The 21,568-nt window shown below is 43.0% G+C and overlaps 1 protein-coding gene across 1 annotated transcript in view; it reads right to left on the minus strand.

The window, feature by feature from the left end:
• Nucleotides 1-21,568, minus strand: part of pcdh15b (protocadherin-related 15b) — a 204,932-nt gene that overhangs the window by 150,190 nt on the left and 33,174 nt on the right. Inside the window, 3 exon segments of the mRNA XM_082970434.1 lie at nucleotides 1,267-1,332; nucleotides 2,670-2,684; nucleotides 9,419-9,536. Of these exon segments, the coding sequence (XP_082826560.1) occupies nucleotides 1,267-1,332; nucleotides 2,670-2,684; nucleotides 9,419-9,515 (178 nt within the window). The 5' untranslated portion in view covers nucleotides 9,516-9,536.

Raw genomic sequence — 21,568 nt, forward strand, 5'->3', positions numbered from 1 at the left:
AGGGGAGCCGTCTGATGATACCAGGGTAAATACTAACTGTATGATTTTCAATACAGTTTAAAAATATGTTTTTGTTGTTGAGCTGCTTAAGTTAAGTATAACTATAAGAAATGGAAGATAAATAATGATAAATAAATATCAAATAAATAATATGCAGCTCAGGGCTCCAGCTATGCATTTGGTTTGCTAACTTGGCTAGATGTCAAGATCAAGCTTCTTGGTTACAGCAGAGACATTCAATCCCCTTCTGGATCAAGATCCCTGTTGCCCAAATTATTTTGTGTGATGAAATAGCACCCCTTGTTTGCCCTTCTGGTAATACGGTATTCCCTGGTATGGTCTCGAAACGGTATGACGGTACGAAAATCTGGATACTGCCCAACTCTACTGCTGATGCCCATTGCCAAGGAGCAGCAGTGTGGAAAAGCCTTGATGCTCATTAGGCAGTTGGTAGCTAAAACAACAGCCAGCCGCTGACTTCCGCTTACACCTGTCAAATGCATCAATAATGTTCAAACGGAATTACAGGTAACAACGAAGCCCAGCCCTGGCCACCACACTGAATAGTGAGTCTGGAGAAAGAAGGGAAAGAGGGGAAGAGGGAGGGAGAACAGAGAGATCTATTACAGCGAGGGGCCCCTGGCTGTGCAGCATGCTGAACACCATCTGTGCTGTGGCTGCCAGGGACCGGCCCGGCGTGGAACCATCAAGGGAGGTTTTAAGAGGGAGAGAAATATGGCCACAACAACGAACAGCAAGAGCAGCTCCACTCATTAGTGCCTCCCTCCCTGGTGGGCACATTTAAATTCACCCATAAACTGGTAATGGCTTAGCCCTCAACTGAGGAAAACAATTAGGATGTGGAGAATGTGGAGTTTAAGTGGTAAACACACATGGTGAAAAACCTCCAGAACAAGAATTTTGTGAACTATCCATTTGTCTGTTTTATTAGATGGGAAAATGCAATGCTCTGTGTGAGAAGCTTTTCATCCCTGCGACTCAACCAGAGTTTATGATTATTTATGATCCCAGCTTCTGTTACATTTGAATAATTTAGAAGACGCTCTTAGGCAGAGCGACTAACAGGAGCAATTAGGGTTAAGTGCATTGCTCAAGGGCACATCGGCAGATTTCTCACCTAGTCGGCTCAGGGATTCGAACCAGCAACCATTTGGTTACTGGCCCAACGCTCTTAACCATTAGGTTAACTGCCACCTCTGACATTGGTGCATTGTTTCAACAATGCTGCATGTAAAGAATACATACCATTTGGGCTCTCTTCATCTATGGCAACAATTGTGGCAGGTGGTCCAGTCCTGGAGAGTTTGCATTCTGAAAAAAAGAAAAAAATTACATTAACCTGTAATCTCCTGTTACGCACCATTACAATTTACAGTCGTACTATGACTAGAAGCCACACAGGACGGAACATTGAATGGAACTAAGCTATATAGATGTACTGCCATGGGGGAGAATAGTGGGAGAATATGAGCAAAGTGCACAGTGGTAATGACATATGACTTCTTTATGAGCAGTGTGAGGCTATTACCGGAGGATTGGTGGGGGTAAATACACTTTTAGAAAAAAGGGTTTCAAAAGGGTTCTTTGTGGAGAGATAGCATTCTACCAAGAACCGTTTTGATCTGAAGAACCTTTTTTCGGAAGACAAGGGCTCTTTGTAAGGTAATGGGTTGTACCTAGAAACGTTAACATCCTAAGAACCGTTTTTGGAAGAAAGGGTTCTTTGAGGATTCTTTGGAAGGCAAGAAGGGTTCTACATAAAGTATAACCATATAATCATATTTCCCAGCATGCTCTATTTCAGGGTGATTTTCAGAATTGCTTGTTTTAATAGCTGTGTTTTGGCATGTTACATTGATTGATTGATTCATTTTATGCTACACATTTTATGCTACATAAATAGCATAGATTTTTCTAAACTAGTCCAATCTGTTAGTAGTTGTACTCATTAGTGAGATGGTTATTCCAGTTTACATGATCGAGGTAGTTTCAGTATTCAATCTTCCCTACCTTGGCAGTCATTCTGAGTGCAGGTTGCAGGTGATATAAAATCCCACGTGTTCGATATCCTAACTCTGGCTAGATTCTAATAGGAATTAATTAAACACCACTTTGCAAGCCAGCATAGTGTGACTTGCAGGCCTGATGTTGCCTGTAAACCAGGAGTTTCTTAACACCACTGTGTTAGGGTATAACTAGGCCCTCAAACAAAGGCCTTATGATATATGTAATGTCATAAATAATTTTACTTGAAAGGCTAATAAGGCTGGAGGAGCTGTTCATCGAGGAAGAACCCTCCAAAGATATGTGTATTTTTCGAACCCTTCGTAGATGGTTCTAGGAAGAACCTTTAGATGATAAAATTGTACTTGGTAGAACCCTTCATAGAGGGTTCTAGGCAGAACCTTTCATAACGGGTTCTAGATAGAACCATATACAGGGGGTTCTATGAAGAACCCTACATAAAGGGTTCTAGGGAGAACCCTCTTCAAAGGGTTCTCCCTGGCACCAAAAAGGGTTCCCCTATGGGGAGTAACCGAAGAACCCTATATGGTTCTACTGAGCACCTTTTTTTCCTGAGAGTGACTGCTACAGTCAGATCCCAGCGAGACACAGGTTAGAGACAGGGAAAAGATCCATCGCCTTACCATCATACTGCCAGTCTGGAGTCAAAGTCATCAGCCAGAGAGAAGAATAGAATGAAGGAAAGAAAAAGACAAGCAGGGAGTCAGAGTTCCATAAGATACTTGAAAGAGAACAAAAAAAGAGGAAAAAGTGAGGGAAGAAAAAGTATCAAAAGAAAAGTACAGAAACTTTGTAACTTTGAAACAGAGGTGCGAAAGTTCACATTATAGTACCTGAATCCACCACTTCCACCTCAAAACACAATCTCCATCATCCTTCCTTTCCTTGCCAAGAGCTACAGAATCAGTTATAAATCAATTTATGATATAAATGCAGGTAGACTTTGAGCAAGTAAACATAAATATCTCACCATCAAGCCCACTACTGACACCAGCCAAGCGACTAATTAAGCTATTACCTCAAAAACATTTCACCCCCTTAAATTGTTCCCCTTCACAGATCAGTATGCGCAAACATTACTCACAACCCACTATGGTAGATTTACAGTCTAGGACAGAGCAGTGAGACGAGGCTGTGGTGGTGGAGAGGCATCTGAATAAAGTGCATCAGTGAGTGATTTGATGAACACCGTTCCTGGGTGGCAGGCTGGGAGAGATCTATTGCATCATGGGACTACATTTGTTACGGGGGGGGGGGGGTGTCAGTTTCACCCCATCACTCCCAACCTCCCGGTTTAAGACACACACCTTTACAAAATATGAACGGCTAGTTATGAGAAGACCGACAGCTCGGTATAAATCACACCGCGTCAACACACTGTTGAATTCCTCCCGAAAGAAAGAGATGTGGTCATGGGAGAAATGGTTTCCTCGGGGAGGGTGCACTTGCTGGATTATTACTTAAAAAAAAGATATAACTATTTCTCTTCCCAACACAATAGCCCTTCGCAGACGGCGGTGGTAGTGAGTGAGCAGTGCCGCCAGTACGTTAATACTAGGAAACCATCGCTAACTGACGAGATATCAAAACGCTCCCATATAAACAGCCTGGGACTTGAGTTCGCTCCGGAACACTGGGCCTTGATTATATCGGTTTGTCGTGTCTGGAGAATGGATGTACGGACAAGCAAGGGGCAGCAACAGACGAGAGATACGTTCATAGTCCTTGTGCTTTTAGGTCCTCCGTATGGCTGGCCTTCATAAATGACTAACTACCCACTAGCTGACTAGTTAAATGAGTCACATGACATCAGAAAGGCTGTAACCCAACAACCCCCCCCCCCCACCCCCCCAGCAACTGTGGCCCTCATATCAACGCCAGCCACCGCAATGCAACAACCGTCTCTACGGGAGAACAAAAAGATAGTGTGACGTTGAAATATTCATGGAGGGGTGTTACTTCTATATACTAGTACGCAGAGCAGAGGGACTCCTGTCTGATCGACTTTCCAGATTCCAAACAGGCACAAAGAATGTTTTGATCAATTGTTTGGGACTGTTCAATAGCCAACCAGAGCCTATAGACACAGTATCCAATTTCACCTACTGTTTGAAAGAAAATGTAACCAATATACCAGTTTTCACAAAGGCATGTATATTTTGTATGTGTAGGCCTACAGCTACGAACATCCTGATCCACACCTTGTACACTATCCAACGTCATGTTATTGCATATTGTAATATGATTGCTATTCATTAATACCAGAAAGTATATTTAAGTAGTAAGTAACAGGCAGACATTTCGAAACAACAACAACTCAAATGCTAAAGTGGGTAGCAAATGCCTCAATAAGCAGACATTCAGTAAGCACATTATCTATCCAATCATCCAATAACAAATCCATGACTTTGTACGGATGCCCAAAACTGTAAAAGTCAAAAGGAACAGTCCCCTAAAACCTGCTCCAGCCAAAAAGAAATCTCCAATAAACTGCTAATGTAACCGATGTGAAATGGCTAGTTAGTTAGCGGTGGTGCGCGCTAATAGCGTTTCAATCGGTGACGTCACCCGCTTTGAGACTTGAAGTAGGGTTGCCCCTTGCGTTGCAAGAGCCGTGGCTCTTGTGGCGCGATGGGTAACGATGCTTCGGTGGGTGTCAGTTGTTGATGCGTGCAAGGGTCCCTGGTTCGAGCCCGGGTTGGGGCAAAGAGAGGGACGGAACCTACACTGTTACATTGATGCTGTTGACCCGGATCGTTGGTTGCTGCGGAAAAGGAGGAGGTCAAAGGGGGGGTGAGTGTAACCGATGTGAAATGGCTAGTTAGTTAGCGGTGGTGCGCGCTAATAGCGTTTCAATCGGTGACGTCACCCGCTCTGAGACTTGAAGTAGGGTTGCCCCTTGCGTTGCAAGAGCCGTGGCTCTTGTGGCGCGATGGGTAACGATGCTTCGGTGGGTGTCAGTTGTTGATGTGTGCAAGGGTCCCTGGTTCGAGCCCGGGTTGGGGCAAAGAGAGGGACGGAACCTACACTGTTACATTGATGCTGTTGACCCGGATCGTTGGTTGCTGCAGAAAAGGAGGAGGTCAAAGGGGGGGTGAGTGTAACCGATGTGAAATGGCTAGTTAGTTAGCGGTGGTGCGCGCTAATAGCGTTTCAATCGGTGACGTCACCCGCTCTGAGACTTGAAGTAGGGTCGCCCCTTGCGTTGCAAGAGCCGCGGCTTTTGTGGCGCGATGGGTAACGATGCTTCGTGGGGTGTCAGTTGTTGATGTGTGCAAGGGTCCCTGGTTCGAGCGCAGGTTGGGGCGACGAGAGGGACAGAACCTACACTGTTACACTAAGTGTACCTAAGTCTAACAGTGAGAAATATACTTGGATTTGATGGATTCAGCCTGATTTGAAGCAACACCAGCTTGGACTTGACGTTGGTGTTATTATAGCCATTCAGTGTTCACTGGGGTCAATACCTGACCAATGACACACTGCATTCAGGTGTTCTCTCTCCACAGATCATTGGTTCAAAGGAGACAATGAGGATTAGTATTCTATTTCAGAATAATGAGGGTGATGAGATCATTGGCTAAGATCTGACCCTCTGATTGGTTAAACGGTTAAATGCATCTTTGACCCTGCAGGTGTAACATTCCTCCCATAGAAATATAATTTACTAGAACATATATCCCCATTTGAGTCAATGCTCTGTAATTGTATTTCTATGCCTCCTCCCACTTGTCCTGATATGACACCAGAACATTGGCTGATTACAAAGCGGAGCGACGACGTGCGACAGTGAACTTTGATGTCCAAAGACAATCCCTGCATGTGCCCACTCATCTAACTGTGATAACCTGTATGACAGATGCTGCTATGAGATTACACCGACACCATCCAGAGTAAATCGCCACAGAAATCAATAGCCAGCTATACGGAAGCTACCTGCACAAACTCCAGGTCAGCGAGGCTAGATTTACTCCCAGGACGAGAGGCCATTCTAACATGCATTATTTCTCCTCAGCCCATTCAAGAGAAATACAACGTAAAGGGGAGTGGGTTGGTAATGAGTTGGTTTTTTGTATGTGAGGTGAATTGGATACGAACGGAGTCTGTGAAATTGATAAAGAATGATAAAACGCAGAATGTGATGTCCATATTATTAAAAACACGTAATAGAATCAACAACAAAAACTACTGCAGAGAGAAATTCACTAAACAATAAGTGCTTCTACCATAGCATATGGTTTTCTAATCAAAAACATAATGCTAAATATTCATGGGTACAAAAAAATATTCTATATTCATTCCAGAATCCACTTACAATCCATCGTTCCTGTACCATGAATAATTTCATACTTCACTAATGTTTCAGTTCGACTTTGAATTAAAACTCTCAATGGGGATAAACACATTAGGATATGATATTCAGAGTTTGTCAAACCACCTTTTGAAGTCAAAGCGTCATGAGCACAACAGGTGGCAGTGCCTGACTTATTTTGCGCATTCATTTAGCCCGTGCGCGCGCACGCGCACACACACACACACACACACACAATCCATTTCCATTATCTCTAATGAAGCAGATAAAAAAACATGCAAATCCATTGATGAAAATATCAGGAGTCCAACACACACACACACACTCTCGCTCGATCTCTCTCTCTCTCCAAAAAAGGAAATACACTGGGTGGGGGGGGGGGGGGGGGGGGGGGGGGTTACAGTCAGTGTGGTGTCTGGATAAGAAAGAGAAACATACAGGCTGGTGCCCCAGTCTGAGCCAAACTGAGGCTGGCAATGCATGCTCCCCTGATAAAAGAAGTTCAGGAAGTTCTGTCAATAATCTGATCTCCACCATCAAATAGTGTGCTACTGTGCTTGGCCTGAATAGTAAACTGGTGGGAACTCTGACAAACAAACCAAAATATAGAAATTGAAATGGATTTTGTTTTAACTCATGAACCTCAAAAAGAACTGAGGGGAGACAACTAAAATATTGATGAGAATAGTGCTAACAAAACAAGTATATGTCCTTGATAGATTGCTCTGAAGTTAGTTTGTTTTTGTCATGCGACTTGAAATATGTAACTAGCTAAAGTAGGTCTATATAACGATATATTATTCCTATGCACAGATAGCTATACACTTATATTCATGTGTACAGTATAGCCCAGAGGGGCATGTGGCACATAACAGAGAGATAACTATCCGGATAAGTGTGTAGGTGTGAGTGGGACACTTCGCATGACTGGGCACCTGAGTGGTGCTGCTTAGTGCTCAAGGGGAACCAACCTGCAGTCCTATTAATACACAGCGCTGGATCCCCGGGATGAGCCCCATACTGAGACACATCCATACATAATGCAATGGAGAGGAATCCCACTCTGTCACCTAAGAGGGGAAATTCAACTTTCTAACAGGAGAAATAGAAGAAGAGAGAGAGACAGAGAGGTAGGTAGAGAGAGAAAGAGGTAGAGAGAGAGATTGGTAGAGAGAGAGATTGGTAGAGAGAGAGACAGATTGGTAGAGAGAGAGACAGATTGGTAGAGAGAGAGACAGAGAGGTGCGGGGAGAGAGACAGCGAGGTAGAGAGAGACAGCGAGGTAGAGAGAGACAGCGAGGTAGAGAGAGACAGCGAGGTAGAGAGAGACAGCGAGGTAGAGAGAGACAGCGAGGTAGAGAGAGACAGCGAGGTAGAGAGAGACAGCGAGGTAGAGAGAGACAGCGAGGTAGAGAGAGACAGCGAGGTAGAGAGAGACAGCGAGGTAGAGAGAGAGAGAGACAAAGAGAGAGACAGAGAGAGAGAGACAGAGAGAGAGAGACAGAGAGACAGAGAGAGAGACAGAGAGAGAGAGACAGCGAGGTAGAGAGAGAGAGGGACAGAGAGAGAGACAGCGAGGTAGAGAGAGAGCGAGGTAGAGAGAGAGAGGGACAGAGAGAGAGGCAGAGAAAGAGAGAGGCAGAGAAAGAGAGAGACAAAGAGAGAGAGACAGAGAGAGCGAGACAGAGAGAGCGAGACAGAGAGAGCGAGACAGAGAGAGCGAGACAGAGAGAGCGAGACAGAGAGAGCGAGACAGAGAGAGCGAGACAGAGAGAGCGAGACAGAGAGAGCGAGACAGAGAGAGAGAGAGACAGAGAGAGAGACAGGGACAGAGAGAGAGACAGCGAGGTAGAGAGAGAGAGCGAGGTAGAGAGAGAGAGCGAGGTAGAGAGAGAGAGGCAGAGAAAGAGAGAGGCAGAGAAAGAGAGAGGCAGAGAAAGAGAGAGACAGAGAAAGAGAGAGACAGAGAAAGAGAGACAGAGAGAGAGAGACAGAGAGAGAGAGAGAGAAGAGAGTACGAGCCAAAATTAGGACTGTCTTGTAGGTGACACTGATCACTGGCTTAAGATGGTATCTATTGCTCCATGGCAACCACAGGATGAGGATGCACTAATTTGTTTCTGCATTAGAGTTGCTTCGCCACAACACACTCATCTCTATTTTCTTGCATCCAGCTACTACAGTGACAAAGTGATATTTTGAAATTGGATTAGGAAGGACTTAACCATGAGTAGTAATGTTATGTCACAATCTAGGTGTTCTGTTTGTCCCTACATGAATAGACAGACTAGAAACTATTTTCCAGCACTGATATGCAGCTTGATGATCATTCTAGTTAGAACAATACTAACTACAGCCTCAAAACCTTATGCCCTAATCGAGTCTAAATTGCACTGTGCATCAGAAAGGGACTGATTTCTGAATCAGAGGTGAAATTAACATTGGGCCAAGGTGAGAACAGTTCATTAAAGTGTCAGTCATTCAATTGATCATATTTGATTGATTAAAGTGTCCAACATTTAGTGGCCCAACACCATGAATCAGTTTGAATTAGACATTTTTTTTTTTTAACATTTTTTATAAGGTCTCATTTTGAGCGGATTCAGACAGCTGGATGAAGGAGCGTCAATAAATCAATAGTACATTTCTGAATATTCAACTCCATTCAGGCACCGGTCAAATGCGGAGGCAGCAGCACCCGTGACTTCACTAACGTCAAGTCAAACACGCTTCCATGAATCAAGTATCGCCACATAAATCCAGAGGAATCTGTCAGGTTGAAAACGAATCAACGGGCAAACGGCTGCAACTGAGCAGGAGTATAGAATCAGAGCTTATCACTGGGTTGAGGCAGTTTGAACATATCAGTTAAGTTGAACCTGTGACCATTAAATCAAATACAGTGGTACAAATGGCATAGAAATACAAAATGTTCATCAAAATAAACCCATTCGGTGTATTTTAGCATCTGGGTATTCTGAAACTAAAACAGGCAAATGCGGTCGTATATTGGCCTCGCTTGCATAGAAGAGAGGTACTTATGAGGTGTGGAGTACTTACCGTCTGTGTCTTGTGACAGGCAACGAGTGGCTAACAGCAGAAGTCCTATCCATATTCCTAACCATGTGAAGTACCATGACCTCTTTTGCATTTTCATCAAGCGTTACTGCGTGCCCACCTGGAGGGAGAGAGAGAGAGAGAGAGAGAGAGATGAGAATTACCTTCTCTGTCATGTACATCCTAGGGGCCAGGGGGTTGAGTTGAACAGCAAAAACGACCCTAGGCCCTATTCACTAGGTCTAAAAAGCTACATAGCCAGTTGATAATTAATAGCTGAACTCTTGTAGATTCCAAACCTTGTAGAATACCACAACATATTTACATCCACCTGTAGTGGCAACATGAACATCAACAACACAAAGCGAACAGAAATTGTCATGGTATCTTTGTCATTGTATCTTAAAAAAAAAAAAAAAAAAAAAATAAGTTACTCTCATCATTTTACCTCCTTACAACTCTCTACATTTGCCACCATCTCTCAACAATTTGGAAAAATCGAACCCGAACAGGTGAATTACAGGTATTCTGAAAGGAATCCGACACCGGCGCTTATGAGTCAGTCCATTTCAAAAGGAAATTTCCCACCCAATTTTACCTTTGGGAAATAGTCTTTTATCGAAGGGCTATGGGGTGTCTTCTATCAAATTCAGGTTCTCTCATGTAATACCACCGGAGAGGAACCACATTTAACCTTGCCCTTTGAAGTAGACAGTGAAGTTGATAGTGTTTTCCACCTGAGAGATACAGTCCACAATACAGTATAGCTTTGATGTTTCCTCCATCATGGATGCTCCATGTCTTCAGTGGTAACTTATTTTACTGTATGAAAACCAGGCTCTGCCAGTTATCCCTGCACTACTGATTATATACCACAACGAAACGTTTTTGAGAAATATACTGAGAGGATAGTGAGAGGATAATCTTGTGGTCGAAATACATGGAATTGCTAAGATGCAGGAACTGTGAACTTGTGACCTTGTGGATCTGGCAGACGGTGCAGAATGCAACGTTTTGCATTATACTTCACTAAAAAGAATGTCACTGAAATGAAAAGACACGAGCAATGAACAATGGAGAAACGCAATGGATTGATACACTTTTTCCAACGGGAGATACTTCGGCAGAACGTTTGAGTCCTGAGCCAAGGAAGCGATACCAGACAGCGACAGATCGTGACACGGGCTTTCAAGCCAACCGATTCCTTTAACATCAACGCCCGTCTCTTTATGAACTGATCGCTCCACAGTCTCGCAGGCTCACTAATCATTACGCACGGTCTTTGTTCCTCTCAACCAATAACGTCTTTGGAGAGACAAATACAATGTAATCCACTCTATCGTCAGAACGGATGCATCTCTTTCCCCTCTGTAGTTCTTTCCTCAGATTAAACAGAGAAAAGCCCACTGACATCCAAGACTCAAAAGCAAAACGAACACTAGTGTTTCAAAGTTTAATGCCAAAATATGCCTGGTTTTGTCATGTTTTCAGAGTTTTTAATTCTACTAAAAAAGGTAAGACCATAGAGACAACGTTTTTTGAAAAACATACAGTACCAGTCAAAAGTTTGGACACACCTGAATGAGTAGGTGTGTCCTAACTTTTAACTGGTACTGTACATCCACACACACACACACACACACACACACACACACAAAGCATGCACATACGCCGACACACAAACGGCAAACATCTTTCCCAGTATTGATCTCAATAAACTAATGGCCCAAAACAGTACCTTTCACTTCAGCTTTAATCCCTGAGAGTAACAACGTGATTGGCTCAACCTTCCAGCAGCACAATCTCACAAAAACGCTCAACATCTACTCTAACAACAACTACCTTTTTCTTAATATTCTTTGGAGAGGGAAATCTAATATATTTTTGTAGATTAAAATGATTTTCCAATATTTTGTAATGTGGAAAAAGTTGGCATCAGAAGAGAAAAACACTTTTATCATTTGCTCCCTGCTGGGGTTTCTCTTGAATAGGCTGTTGGTTTGTCCTGTAATATAACGTCTATAAATTGGAGGAGCCCAGAAAGTAACACGGGTACTGAAGTCATCAACGTTTATTGCCTCTCTAACACAGTACTCAGAGGAGGAAGCTGAGAAAGCAGACAATGATCAGCTAGGTAATGGACCACGTTGAACTTGTTAACACCCTTAATCCATTTCTGTCACCAGTGTTTCACTAACTACGCGAGGAGACGCGCCATTAGCCTGGCGAGCTATCTAACGGTAAACTACTCGTTGGGAGTAATAAAGCGGATAGGTCATGTGATGGAACTGGAAATAACACTGAAGGATTAGTCTTACCGGTAATTACTCCATCAGTAAAATTCGTCCATCTTTACCTAACATTTCAGTAAAATCTCGATAAACCTTTAAACATATTCATCTGTCCAATAGCGTTCTGCTGTCTTGGAAAAGAAAATATGAAATATTTGGTCAACAAAAAGTCACATCTCATTACTGTATTGGATACTGTGTCATGGTCTTGCCCAGAGAACTGATATCTATTAGGATGGTGACAGATTCCCATCCATTATCCACAGTGAGAGGTGATCAGGCAGGACTGGGTTGTAGGGGAGCTGCAGTCCTCGGTTGGCACTGATGCCGTCACTAACGCTAACACCGGAGCACCTTGATTTACTTCCGCTCATTGCTCATGCAAGAGGGCATCTCTGAATCATCCACAACCCTCTGTCCTCCGATTTGCTTTTTAAAAAAATCTCAGAGCTCTGCTAAAGCTACTGAAGCCTAAGTGATAAGACAAAGAATGCAAAATGAAGGCAAGTAAAAATATGAATAATTGATTAGATTTGGTATATTATTGGTTAAATTCTTTGAGTGTTTTTCCCTTATTAAAAAAAGCTGTGAATGACTCATGTAGTTGTTCAGAGATGAATAAGGGAAACGAATTAATATAATTACGTGCACTATAATCCAGATTGCCACAAATTAACGCTCTGACTGGAGTGCTTTTTGTGTTAATCATAATGAAAAAAAATGTATGATGCAAAGTAAAGTGAACCTGCGTGTCCTGTGCATTCCCAAACATCCATCCATACCTCTCCAGGCTTATTCTCATACTTGCAAGTGTTGTTGAGCATAATGTCCTCGACACTGTGCTTGTGCTATTTGTTCTACACCGCATGTAAGTAAACTAAAGTATGCCAATGGATATATTTAGACTTATTAATGTTGCACGCCAGAGGGCTGCAGAACAATACATGGCAGCCCTGAAGGTATCCCAGTACTATTCAGCACCATGGACCGCAATCCTAATAGCACCAGTACTATTCAGCACCATGGACAGCAGCCCCAATATTACCAGTAATGTTCAGCGCCATGGACAGCAGCCCCAAAAGCACCAGTACTATTCAGCACCAAGGACAGCAGCCACATTAGCACCAGTACAATTCAGCTCCATGGACAGCAGCCTCAAAATAACTAGTAATATTCAGTGCCATGGAAGGCAGCCCCAATATCCCCAATAGCACCAGTACTATTCAGCACCATGGACAGCAGCCACAATATCACCAATATAATTGATGGAGATCTCGTCTTTGTATCTGTGCCATTACAGCTCTAAGTCAATCAAATCAAATTGTATTTGTCACATGCTCCGTAAACAACAGATGTAGACTAACAGTGAAATGCTTACTTGCGGGTCCTTTTCCAACAATGCAGAGTTAAAGATAACAAAATAAGCTTGACTTGCAGCCAGTCAAGATGCTCTCAATGGTGCTGCTGTAAAACTTTTTGAGGATCCGAGGGACCATGCCAAATCTTTTCAGCCTCCTGAAAGAGAAGAGGTGCTGTTGTGCCCTCTTCAAAACTGTGTGGGTGTGTGTGGACCATGTTAATTTCTTAGTGAGAAATTTGAAGCTCTCAACCCGCTCCACTAAAGCCCCATTGATCTGGATGGGGGCATGCTTGCCCCTCCGTTTCTTGTAATCCACGATCAGCTCCTTTGTCTTGCTGATGTTGAGGGAGAGGTTGCTGTCCTCGGACCTCCTCCCTATAGGCATCCTCATTGTCGTCGGTGATCAGTCCTACCAGTCGTGTCGTCAAACTTGCAAAAGTTGATGATTGTGAGTCATGGGTGAACAAGGAGTACAAGAGGGGACTAAGCACACACCCCTGAGGGGCCCCGTGTTGATGGTCAGTGTGGTGGATGTGTTGTTGTCTACCCTCAAAAGTCAGTGAAAACACTTGCCAGCTGGTCAGCGCATGCTCTGAGTACGTGCCCTGGTATTCCATCTTGCCCCGCGGCCTTGCGAATGTTAACTTGTTTAACCTTTTCACACATACCAACAAACGGGTGTGATCATTCTATAGTGGTCCCTGTTGCGTATGGTCAAACCGGTGTGATTAGAACGCTTGATTAGAATGCTTATTTAGAACGTCCATTTTCAATTGACGCAACAATCAGCATTTGAGCTGCCCACACGTTTTTTTATTTTATTTACAGAAACATTTTTGCACAACCACAGTCCTTACAAAGCTATGTCCAGAATATGACCAGTTTATTTTTGGATGCAATGTTCAGACATTCACAGAAGTAGCTACAGCATAACACAGTCAAACTGAAAAGTTTTGGCAACATTTGTCCTAGCGCTAACTGAGGAAAGATAGACGTAACACAAGCGGTCATATTTTTATAACTCTTGGCTGACAGAAACTAGAATGAATTAGCTAATAGCAATTACTATTTATAATTAATCACATCCTGGGTGAGCTCACCATTGATCAAAATAATTGAGTAAAACACTTTCTAGAAATCAAAAGTAATCCGATGATGGGTAGTTTGTGCGCGCCGCCTTGTTTGTTTTTCCCGTCGACCAAAGATAATAAGAGGAGACAAGATGAGTTTGGTCTGTTTGCAATATGCATGTTGAAGGGGGTGTGTCGTCTATGATCATCCACTTCCCTTCAGTCACTTCCGGAAGTTTACCCAAAAGATGAGTGAACCATTCCTTCACCTCATTATAACATCTTTGGTCTGACAGATTACGTGACACCCAGAAGGCCTTGTATAATGTCAACAAACATGGCTGGCAAATAGCTTAGCTCATTACCATCAGTACAACCTTCAAAAAAGTATTGAAAATGATTCATCCTCATTGGCGTTTTTCCTATTTTGTTTCATTACAACCCGTCATTTAAATGTATTTTTATTTGGATTTCATGTAATGGACATACACAAAATAGTCCAAATTGGTGAAGTGAAATGAAAAAAAAATAACTTGTTTCAAAAAAATATATATTACAATTTTAAACAGAAAATTGGTGCGTGCATATGTATTTACCCCCTTTGCTATGAAGCCCCTAAATAAGATCTGGTTTAACCAATTACCTTCAGAAGTCACATAATTAGTTAAATAAAGTCCACTTGTGTGCAATCTAAGTGTCACATGATCTCAGTATATATATATATACACATATATTATATTAAGGTGTGTGTGTATATATATATATATATATATATATATATATATATACACACACACACACACCTTAATATAATATATGTGTATATATATATATATATATATATATATATATATATATATATATATATATATATACATACACATATATTATATTAAGGTGTGTGTGTGTGTGTGTATATATATATATATATATATATATATTAAGGTGTGTGTGTATATATATATATATATATATATATATATATATATATACACACATACACACCTGTTCTGAAAGGCCCCAGAGTCTGCAACACCACTAAGCAAGGGGCACCGCCAAGCAAGCGGCACCATGGAGACCAAGGAGCTCTCCAAACAGGTCAGGGACAAAGTTGTGGAGAAGTACAGATCAGGGTTGGGTTATAAAAAAAATATATATCTGAAACTTTGAAGACCCCCCGGAGCACCATTAAATCCGTTATCAAAAAATGGAACACGACCCAGCCAAGCCGCACTGCTTCTTGACACAATGCCCACTTAACCCGGAAGCCAGCCGCACCAATGTGTCGGAAGAAACGCCGTACACCCGGCGGCGTCAGCGTGCCAGCCACAGGAGTCGCTAGAGCTTGATGGGACAAGGAAGTCACGGCCTGCCAAACCCTCTCTTAACCCGGACGACACTGGGCCAATTGTGCACTGCCTCATGGGTCTCCCAGTCACTGCCAGCTGTGACACAGCCTGGGATCGAACCCAGGTCTGTAGTGACGCCTCAAGCACTGCGATGCAGTGCCTTAGAACGCTGCACCACTCGGGGGTCCCCGCAAATTGATTTTAACAAACAATTGGTCCGCCCAAAAATGCTCCGTTGAATTTCAAAATCCCGATGTGGCCCTTGAGCCAAAATGTTTGCCCACCCCTGATCTATAACGATAGCACCATTACTAGTCAACACCGTGTACCATAATAGCAGCCTCAGTAGCAACAGTATATCTCCAGTACTATCAGCAGCCCCAATTGCACCAGTGCTATTCAGCACCTTGGACAGCAGCCGATTAGCATCAGCCTATTCAGCACCTTGGACAGCTGTCCCATTACCGCCATCACTTTAGACACCATTGACAGTACCCAGCACTATGTTTTCAGTATCACGTGCAGAGTCGGCTGGTGAGACAAAGTTTGGCAGCTTGAGCACTTAAAAAAATATAGATTGTTTTAGATGGGTGTCCTCCTAACAGACTTGATCTAATATGAGCAGAGGAAGAACAATCTGTGAGCCCGCCATCGTATAAAACAACTTTGTCACGGGTGTCGTAAGGACTTGACCAAAATGCAGCGGGAATGTGTATACTCATCTTCTTTCTATTAGGCAGAAAGAAGGAAAACCAAAACAAAAACGCACGTATACAAAAACAATGACGATAAACAGTCCTGTAAGGCTTACAAGGAACAACTACCCACAAAATCCCATAGAAAAAACACCCCTCTTAAATAGGACCTTCAATTAGAAGCAACTAGGAGCAGCTGCTTCCAATTGAAGGTCAACCCAACAAACACCACATAGAAATAGACATACTAGAACTAACATAGAAATAGACTAACAAGAACATAACCCAACAAACCCCGAAACACTCTAAACAAACACCCCTCTTAAAACAGAACATAGCCCAACAAACCCCAAAACACTCTAAACAAACACCCCCTGCCGCGTCCTGACCAAACTACAATAACAAATAACCCCTTATACTGGTCAGGACGTGACAAACTTTCAAAGCTAACTGCTTCCAGAAGAACATTTGGTTATTTTGGTGTGTTTTAAGAAAATGGGCTCTCAATAATAAACTCCAAGCAAAACTCATAAAGTGTAGAGGAGACAAAGGCGAAAGCCTTGACTGAGTTTTGGAGCACTTTAAAACAAAACACAGACTCTCATTCACATACTCTGTTTGAAGGTCTAGCGTTTAACCTCCATGATAGAGGTCAAACCTCTCCGTCAGTGTTCTGTTCTTCCCTTCCGTCCTCTGGATGGAAGTGAAATGACTCCATGCAGGTTGGCGGAGAATGGAGACAGACAGACACAGCAAAGACTATTTGTTTTAAATGACAAGCTTATTCAATGAATCCCCGCTTTTGTATATTTCTCCCTGTTCTGTTCACTGCTACTGGCAACAGATTGCCACCTAGACCAATGATGGATGGTTGCGACAAACATCCCTGGACAGCTAATTAAAGAAACCTCATTTGATAGGGGGGCTCCAGACTTAAAGAGCATTAAATGCAGGGCCTGAAAGCAGGCTGAATCCAATTACCCATTGTCCTTAATGACAGAGAGAGAAAGCTTAACAAGCCATTGGCAACCAGTATGACTATTGTATGATCCACAATTGAATTTTAAGGCTTTTTGAAAAATATAGTAATTTTACCTAAATGTAAAAATGGATACAGTCAAGTGCTGAACTGCTCTACAATTCACTCTCTCTATACTACTGGATAGAAACAGACAAGACAACTGAATGAGAGACAGAAATGCAATTCAACGAGTATCAGGAAACAGTTAAATGCTAAGAGCGGCTTGTTGACTCTGACCAGGAAGTGTCCTGACTTTTTGACTCACTGAGATCAGTGATGAGCCCATGGCAATGTGTACACATCTGAAATGGTAAACTCGATGACCTGGCTAAACACCAGAAGTGAATTTGATGTTACCATTTTTATCTTACACTTGAAGGGTACCATCACTAACAGCCCAGAGGTCAGGCTTAAGAAGTTGGAGAACTCTTGTAGTTCAGCATGTGGACCATTGATAACAGAAGTTTGAACCCAATCGTTTTTGAACCTCGATGGATGAGGTCTACTACTGGGCTGTGTGTGCAGGCTGACACTTGAGGTCATATGAGTCCATAACATACATACAGTTAGGTACACAACTTATGCAGGCTAATCATGAGTTCACTCATATTAATACTGACATTATGCATACAGTAGCTAGAGGGTGTTATGGATTGGAAAATTAGGCTAGTCTAAAAAGAAATGCACATAAGCTTATAAATGTTAATGTAAATCCAGGTAGTTGGAGCCTAAAGAGAAAGCCTTCCTTGTCCACAGGGCTTGGCTTAACAGGATATGGTAGATATGGCAGGTGGTATGGCGGGAAGAAGGGTCACTGCACCCATTCAGTTTGAACTGCTTTGACCAAAGTCTGACATAATGCTACATAATAAGGCATCCGCGCCGAATATCTTTGATTCTTTCTATGAACACTGGGGAAATGCTGCAGGGAGAATATTCATATTCCTCATAAGACATCCAAATGTGAGTGTCTATTATTTTGCTCATGCTAAAAAACAGACACAGAATTCGGGAAGCATTGGCAATTAAACGTTGCCTTTTTTTTTTTTCTTAACGCTGTAGGCTACCCCTCCTTTTCACATATCAGTTTGGGACGCTTTCATTTGCAGCTAGGCTACTTTCTATCTTACATCTACAAAGACAAGGCAACAGATTGTTAAGAATGTTCACAGTAATTGGATGACCCGTTGCATAATCCTGCGTGCTTGATGTACGACGGGATAGTGTAAATGTAAACTCGATATAGAGAACTACAGTATTGTAAAGCTTTCATTCAAGTGAGTGTTGAAAAAAAAAAAGTCATATTTGAACGAATTCCATTTAGTTTTGCAGGCATGTGATAACTACATTCACGTAGCATATGTGGAGTCATGTCGAGGAAAACCGGCTACACACGTTTGTATGTGTTCAATAACACGCTAACAGTATCCCCAGCAAATAATAACTAGGTCATATCGCAAGGAATCGTTCACCCAGGATGACCAATCTATGAAATGGACAAATAGTGGCAACCAGTCTGTGAGATAAAAATACACTGACTTCAGTAGGACGGTGCAATAGACTGGTGCTTTATTCTGTAAGACCCTAAGAACGCATGTTTTTCAAACAAGCTTTTCTTCTCAAACAGTAATTGGCAGAAAAAGTCTTACCATATTAGCTCTAAAGCCATGTAAATCCCGTTCAGATAGTGCTTCTTAGGGCAAAACGCATCCCTGAACATCATCAGGAACTCTGCCACCCTCTGTCTTCTTTGCTTTCCCGTTTCCCGTTCTAGAGTGACTTTCAGAACCAGAAATCACACACGCCTCCCACGAGAAATGGAAAAGTAGCCCGTGTGGAATTTGCTCGAATGAATTGATGACTTCGACTACTTGAGTGCCTAAACAGTATTCCCCTTGCGGTGCTCTATGTATTAATCTGAGCGTCGCTGCTAACAGAGCAAATGTCCCTTGAAGCCATGCATTCACACCAGCACTAGAACGCCGTAATCTAATTAGGACACAAAAGGCACACTAAGATTATATGCGCAGAATACGGTACATGCGACCCGCTGCAGACAGCGCACCAGGGGCGGTCCTGGGGGGGGGGGGGGGGGGGGGCAGTGCCCCTGTGACAACAATTTTGGACCCCTTGTGGCCCCCCTAAATGTGGACTATGAAATAATTTTTACATCCGTTATTAGACAGTGGCAACGCGGAATACTAATGATTATGAACATGGTCTTTTGCCTGCTAATGCCAGCAATGCAGTGAAGAAAACGATATGACAACAATAACGTCTAATATAACTGGCCCCTCTAACAGTACAACTGGCCCCAGCTTGGCTCCCCCAGTTGAAATGGTCTAGAACCGCCACTGCAGCGCACTATGGGCAGACCAGACAGAGAATTCCCCACAGGCTCCAACCAAGCATGAGCATGACTCCTCAATGTGTTTCATGTTTTTGTAATGCCAGGAGACGGTTGACTATTGCGTGAGTACAGTACTGAAGCCTACACCTATGGGCTACGCTTGCCAAATTGCGTGGGGGGGGGGGGTAATAGTGCAATTATAGCTCAGTGGCTTTACCTATCTGTCCATCTGTTCAGTGAGTAGGATTACATCAAATTCTGTTGAGCCAGGGTATTCAGAAATACCAGGACCAGTAGTAAGCGGCCTTCAAATCAACTGTGATAAAGTCAAGCAATGACACAAAGGTGATGTATTTCCTTTGTGTGAATGATGTAGTTACTGATGGACAGGATTACAGGGGGGGGGGGGGGGGGGATAGAGCATGGTTGGTATTCATTTCAAATGACACTTAAAATGTAGGATGTCTCAGTCACAAGGCAATAAAAAAAGAAGATAACGCAGTCTGTGGTGCAATAGTAGTCCCAATGATTATGAGGGAACGGACATTGTAAAATGCTTATCATTCATTTGGTAAACTCCACACTTTGTTGACTCCCATTTGGAAAGCAGATGTTTGTTTCCTACAGTGTCAGCAGTGGGGGTTCTAGACCATTTCAACTGGGGGGGGGGGGGTTAAGCTGGGGCCAGTTGTACTGTTAGAGGGGCCAGTTACATTAGACGTTATTGTTGTCATATCGTTTTCTTCACTGCATTTCAGGCATTAGCAGGCAAAAGACCATGTTCATAATCATCATCGTTGCCACTGTCTAATAACGGATGTAAAAAAAGAATGATAGCAAAAATGTGTTATGTAAAAATTATTTCATACTCCACATTTAGGGGGGGCCACAAGGGGGTCCAAAATTGTTGTCACAGGGGCCCCGGGCCCCCCAGAACTGCTAGTGAGTGTCAGATTGTTATTTAATTAATCCTGATATATGATTTATTGTACACACCTGGGAAGATCAATTCAACCATTTATTTTAAAAAAACTCTCGGACTTGAAAATTACCCTCTGGAGCATGACAACATGAATTTACAACTTCAGATGTTTACTGTAGTATTAACAAAATGAAAGGAGTTTTGTGAAGGTAATTCCAATCTAAGATGCAGGTGCCTCTATTACCTTAGCAAATCAGCAGACCAGCAGACCGAAACCATATAACATACACATCCACATCAATAAAAGGTAAAGCAAAATAAACATCCTTCCAGTCTTATTTATGGGAACTTGACACATTACAATTCTATCCCGATGGCAATGCGCCAACAATAAGAGAGCCTTCAACACACAGACAGAGAGACAGCGATACAGAGAGACAGAGAGCAAGAGAGAAAGCAAGAGAGCGAGATACAGAGCGGGAGAAAAGAGAAAGCGAGAGACAGCGAGAAAGCGAGAGAGAGCGAGAAAGCGAGAGAGAGCGAGAAAGCGAGCGAGAGCGAGAAAGCGAGAGAGAGCGAGAAAGCGAGCGAGATAGAGAGCGAGAAAGCAAGCGAGATAGAGAGCGAGAAAGCAAGCGAGATAGAGAGCGAGAAAGCAAGCGAGATAGAGAGCGAGAAAGCAAGCGAGATAGAGAGCGAGATAGAGAGCGAGCGAGCGAGATAGAGAGAGAGCGAGCGAGCGAGATAGAGAGCGAGCGAGCGAGATAGAGAGCGAGCGAGCGAGATAGAGAGAGAGAGAGCCACCGAGATAGAGAGCGAGCGAGCGAGATAGAGAGAGCTAGAGAGAGAGCTAGAGAGAGAGCTAGAGAGAGCGCTAGAGAGAGCGCTAGAGAGAGAGCTAGAGAGAGAGCTAGAGAGAGCTAGAGAGAGCTAGAGAGAGAGCTAGAGAGAGAGCTAGAGAGAGAGCTAGAGAGAGAGCTAGAGAGAGAGCTAGAGAGAGAGCTAGAGAGAGCGCTAGAGAGAGCGCTAGAGAGAGCGCTAGAGAGAGAGCTAGAGAGAGAGAGAGAGAGAAAGAGAGCGAGAGAGAGAGAGAGA

This window comes from Salmo salar, chromosome 28 (assembly GCF_965601325.2).
Source record: "Salmo salar chromosome 28, fSalSal1, whole genome shotgun sequence".
Classification (NCBI taxonomy): domain Eukaryota; kingdom Metazoa; phylum Chordata; class Actinopteri; order Salmoniformes; family Salmonidae; genus Salmo; species Salmo salar.